Below are 4,497 nucleotides of genomic sequence, written 5' to 3' on the forward strand. Positions count from 1 at the left end.
GGGGTCCTGGGGGGGGATATGGGGCAGGATGTGGGGCAGGACACCCACCCTGTGCCCCACATATATGGGTCTGGGGGGGGATGTGGGGCAGGAGGACGTGGGGGGGGGGCACCCACTCTCTGCCCCACATATATGGGTGCTGGGGGGGGGATGTGGGGCAGGAGGATATGGGGGGGTGGGATGTGGGGCAGGAGGATATGGGGGGGTGGGATGTGGGGCAGGAGGACACCCACCCTGTGCCCCACATATAGGGGTGCTGGGGGGGATATGGGGCAGGAGGACGTGAGGTGGTGGGATGTGGGGCAGGATGTGGGGCAGGAGGACACCCACCCTGTGCCCCACATATAGGGGTCCATGGCTGCCCCATAGATTCTCTCTGCCCCATAGATTTCAGCCGCCGCTGGGTCTGGCTGCAGGACGGGTGTCTATGGATCCCTATGGGTCCCATGAGTGTCTATGGGTCCCTATGGGTGCCTATGGGTCCCATGGCTGCCCCATAGATTCCCTCTGCCCCATAGATTTCAGCCATATATTTCAGACTATGGGTATCTATGGGTCCCTATGGGTCTCTATAGGTGCCTATGGGTGCCTATGGGTCCCTATGGGTCCCATGGGTGCCCATTGATGCCTATGGGTCCCATGGCTGCCCCATAGATTCCCTCTGCCCCATAGATTTCAGCCATCATCGGTGCTGTCTGCAGGACGGGTGCCTATGGGTGTCTATGGGTGCCTATGGGTCCCATGGGTGTCTATGTGTCCCTATGGGTGTCTATGGGTCCCATGGCTGCCCCATAGATTCCCTGTGCCCTACAGATTTCAGCTGCCACTGGGTGTCTCTGCAGGACGGGTGTCTATGGGTGTCTATGGGTTCCTATGTGTTTCTAGGGGTTCCTATGGGTCCCATAGGTCCCTATAGGTGCCTATAGGTGCCTATGGGCCCCACAGCTGCCCCATAGATTCTCTGTGCCCCACAGATTTCAGCCGCCGCTGGTGCTGGCTGCAGGACGGGTGTCTATGGGTGTCTATGGGTCCCATTCAATTCTATGGGTGTCTATAGGTGTCTATGGGTCCCTATAGATGCCTATGGGTCCCATGGCTGCCCCATAGATTGTCTCTGCCCCATAGATTTCAGCCATAGATTTCAGTCTATGGGTGTCTATGGGTGCCCATGGGTGACTATGGGTGCCCATGGGTCCCATGGGTGTCTATGGGTGTCTATGGGTCCCATGGGTGTCTATGGGTCCCTATAGATGTGTATGGGTCCACAGCTGCCCCATAGATTCCCTCTGCCCCATAGATTTCAGCCTCTGCTGGGTCTGGCTGCAGGATGGCTTTCTATGGGTGTCTATGGGTGTCTATGGGTGCCCATAGGTTCCTATAGATATATATGGGTCCCATGGCTGCCCCATAGATTCCCTGTGCCCCATAGATTCCCTGTGCCCCACATGTTCTCTGTGCCCCACAGATTTCAGCCGCCGTTGGTGCTGGCTGCAGGACGGGTGTCTATGGGTGTCTATGGGTGTCTATGGGTGTCTATGGGTCCCATGAGTGTCTATGTGTCCCTGTGGGTGTCTATGGGTCCCACGGGTGCCCCATAGATTCCCTGTGCCCCACATGTTCTCTGTGCCCCACAGATTTCAGCCGCCGCTGGGTCTCGCTGCAGGATGGCTTTCTATGGGTGTCTATGGGTGTCTATGGGTGCCTATAGGTTCCTATAGATATCTATGGGCCCCATGGCTGCCCCATAGATTCCTTCTGCCCCACATGTTCTCTGTGCCCCACAGATTTCAGCCGCCGCTGGGTGTCCCTGCAGGACGGGCTGCTGAGTTACTACGAGAGCGAACGACACCCGGCCCCGAATGGGGAGATCAGGATGAACGACGTCGTGTGTCTGGTCAACAACCCGCCCCACAGCCACGGGTACGACCCACGGAGACCCATAGGGACCCATAGAGACCCACTGCGACCCATAGAGACCCATAGGGACCCATAGAGACACATAGAGACCCATAGGGACCCATAGAGATCGATAGAGACCCATAGAGACCCATAGAGACCCATAGAGACCCATAGGGACCCATAGAGACCCATAGAGACCCATAGCGACCCATAGAGACCCACAGTGACCCATAGAGACCCATAGCGACCCACAGCGACCCATAGAGACCCATAGGGACCCATAGAGACCCATAGCGACCCATAGCGACCCATAGAGACCCATAGAGACCCTTAGCAACCCATAGAGACCCATAGCGACCCATAGGGACCCATAGAGACCCATAGGGACCCATAGGGACCCATAGAGACCCATAGCGACCAATAGGGACACATAGAGATCCATAGAGACCCATAGCGACCCATAGAGACCCATAGCGACCCATAGGGACCCATAGAGACCCATAGCAACCCATAGAGACCCATAGCGACCCATAGGGACCCATAGCAACCCATAGAGACCCACAGGGACCCATAGAGACCCATAGCAACCCATAGCGACCCACTGCGACCCATAGCGACCCATAGAAACCCATAGGGACCCACTGTGACCCATAGCGACCCATAGTGACCCATAGAGACCCATAGAGATCCACAGAGACCCATAGAGACCCATAGCGTCCCACTGCGACCCATAGAGACCCATAGAGACCCATAGCGACCCACTGCGACCCATAGCGACCCATAGAGATCCATAGAATCAGAGCTATGGGGTGAAATGGGGTCCTAGAGGAGGTTATGGGGCAGGGGTACAATGGGGTGACCTCAATAGGAAGGGACCCATAGGACCCAAACCTGCCCCATAGCGACCCACTGCGACCCATAGAATTGGCCCCATGGAGGAGCTATGGGGTGTTATGGGGTGATATGGGGTGTTATGGGGTGATATGGGGTGTTATGGGGCAGGGGTACAATGGGGTGACCCCAATAGATGGGACACATAGGACCCCAAACCTGCCCCACACTTGGGGGTCCCAACCATCCCCTATGTAAAGCTATGGGGCACAATGGAGTGACCCCAATAGATGGGACCCATATGATCCCTAACCTGCCCCACACTTGGGGGTCCCGACCAACACTGGGGTGAGATAATGGGTCGCTATGGGGCAGCCCCATAGGCCCCCCATAGCTGCTCCCCATTCCGCCCCACTCCTGCCCCATAGCTGCCCCTATAGAAGTGCCCCATAGCTGCCCCATATCCAGCCCCACTCCTGCCCCATATCCTGCCCCATAGCTGCCCCTATAGAAGTGCCCCATAGGCCCCCATAGCTGCCCCATATCCCGCCCCATAGCTGCCCCCCCATCCCACCCCACTCCTGCCCCTATAGAGGTGCCCCTATAGAAGGGCCCAATAGGCCCCCCATAGCTGCCCCATAGCTGCCCCATATCCTGCCCCACTCCTGCCCCATAGCTGCCCCTATAGAAGTGCCCCATAGAAGCCCATAGCTGCCCCATAGGCTCCCCATAGCTGCCCCATAGTCCCCCACTCCTGCCCCACATCCTGCCCCATATCCTGCCCCACTCCTGCCCCATAGCTGCCCCATATCCTGCCCCACTCCTGCCCCATAGTTGCCCCAATATTCCCACCCCACCTCCTGCCCATATGCCAGCCCCATTCTGCCCCATAGCTGCCCCATATCCCACCCCCACTCCTGCCCCATAGCTGGCCCCTATAGAATTGCCCCATAGAACCCCATAGCTGCCCCATTATCCCACCCCACTCCTGCCCCATAGCTGCCCCCATAGAAGGGCCCAGTAGACCCCCCATAGCTGCCCCATAGCCCCCAATAGCCACCCCATATCCAGTGGCAATCCTGCCCCATATCCTGCCCCACTCCTGCCCCATAGCTGCCCCATATCCCACCCCACTCCTGCCCCATAGCTGCCCCATATCCCGCCCCACTCCTGCCCCATAGCTGCCCCATATCCTGCCCTATAGCTGTCCCATAGCCGCCCCATATCCCGCCCCACAGGCTGCCGTTCACCTTCGAGCTGTACCTGGACTCGGAGCGGCTCTACCTGTTCGGCCTCAACGACCCCAATGAAGCCCAGCAATGGCTGCGATCCATCGCCAAGGTACGACCCACATCTATGGGGCAGGTGTGGGGCTGGACCCATAAGTAACCCACATAACCCCCATATCCTGCCCCATATCCCTTAATGCCCCACATAGCCCCCTATCCTGCCCCATAGTGCCCCATATAACCCTATATCCTGCCCCATAGTGCCCCACATAACCCTATATCCTGCCCCATATCCTGCCCCACATAACTCCCTATCCTGCCCCACATAACCCCCTATCCTGCCCCATAGTGCCCCACATAACCCTATATCCTGCCCCATAGTGCCCCACATAACCCCCTATCCTGCCCCATATCCTGCCCCACATAACCCCCTATCCTGCCCCATAGTGCCCCATATAACCCTATATCCTGCCCCATAGTGCCCCATATAACCCTATATCCTGCCCCATAGTGCCCCACATAACCCCCTATCCTGCCC

General features: G+C 58.0%; 1 protein-coding gene across 1 annotated transcript in view; it reads left to right on the top strand.

The window, feature by feature from the left end:
* LOC107307205 (arf-GAP with Rho-GAP domain, ANK repeat and PH domain-containing protein 1-like) overlaps window positions 1-4,497 on the top strand; it is a gene marked incomplete at its 3' end in the record, with an annotated part of 58,781 nt that overhangs the window by 33,997 nt on the left and 20,287 nt on the right. The window contains exons 7-8 of the mRNA XM_015850680.1: window positions 1,785-1,920; window positions 3,969-4,071. Coding sequence (XP_015706166.1) covers window positions 1,785-1,920; window positions 3,969-4,071 — 239 coding nt within the window. The remainder of the gene's footprint in view (window positions 1-1,784; window positions 1,921-3,968; window positions 4,072-4,497) is intronic.

This window comes from Coturnix japonica, unplaced genomic scaffold (genome assembly GCF_001577835.2).
Source record: "Coturnix japonica isolate 7356 unplaced genomic scaffold, Coturnix japonica 2.1 chrUnrandom509, whole genome shotgun sequence".
Taxonomy (NCBI): Eukaryota; Metazoa; Chordata; class Aves; order Galliformes; family Phasianidae; genus Coturnix; species Coturnix japonica.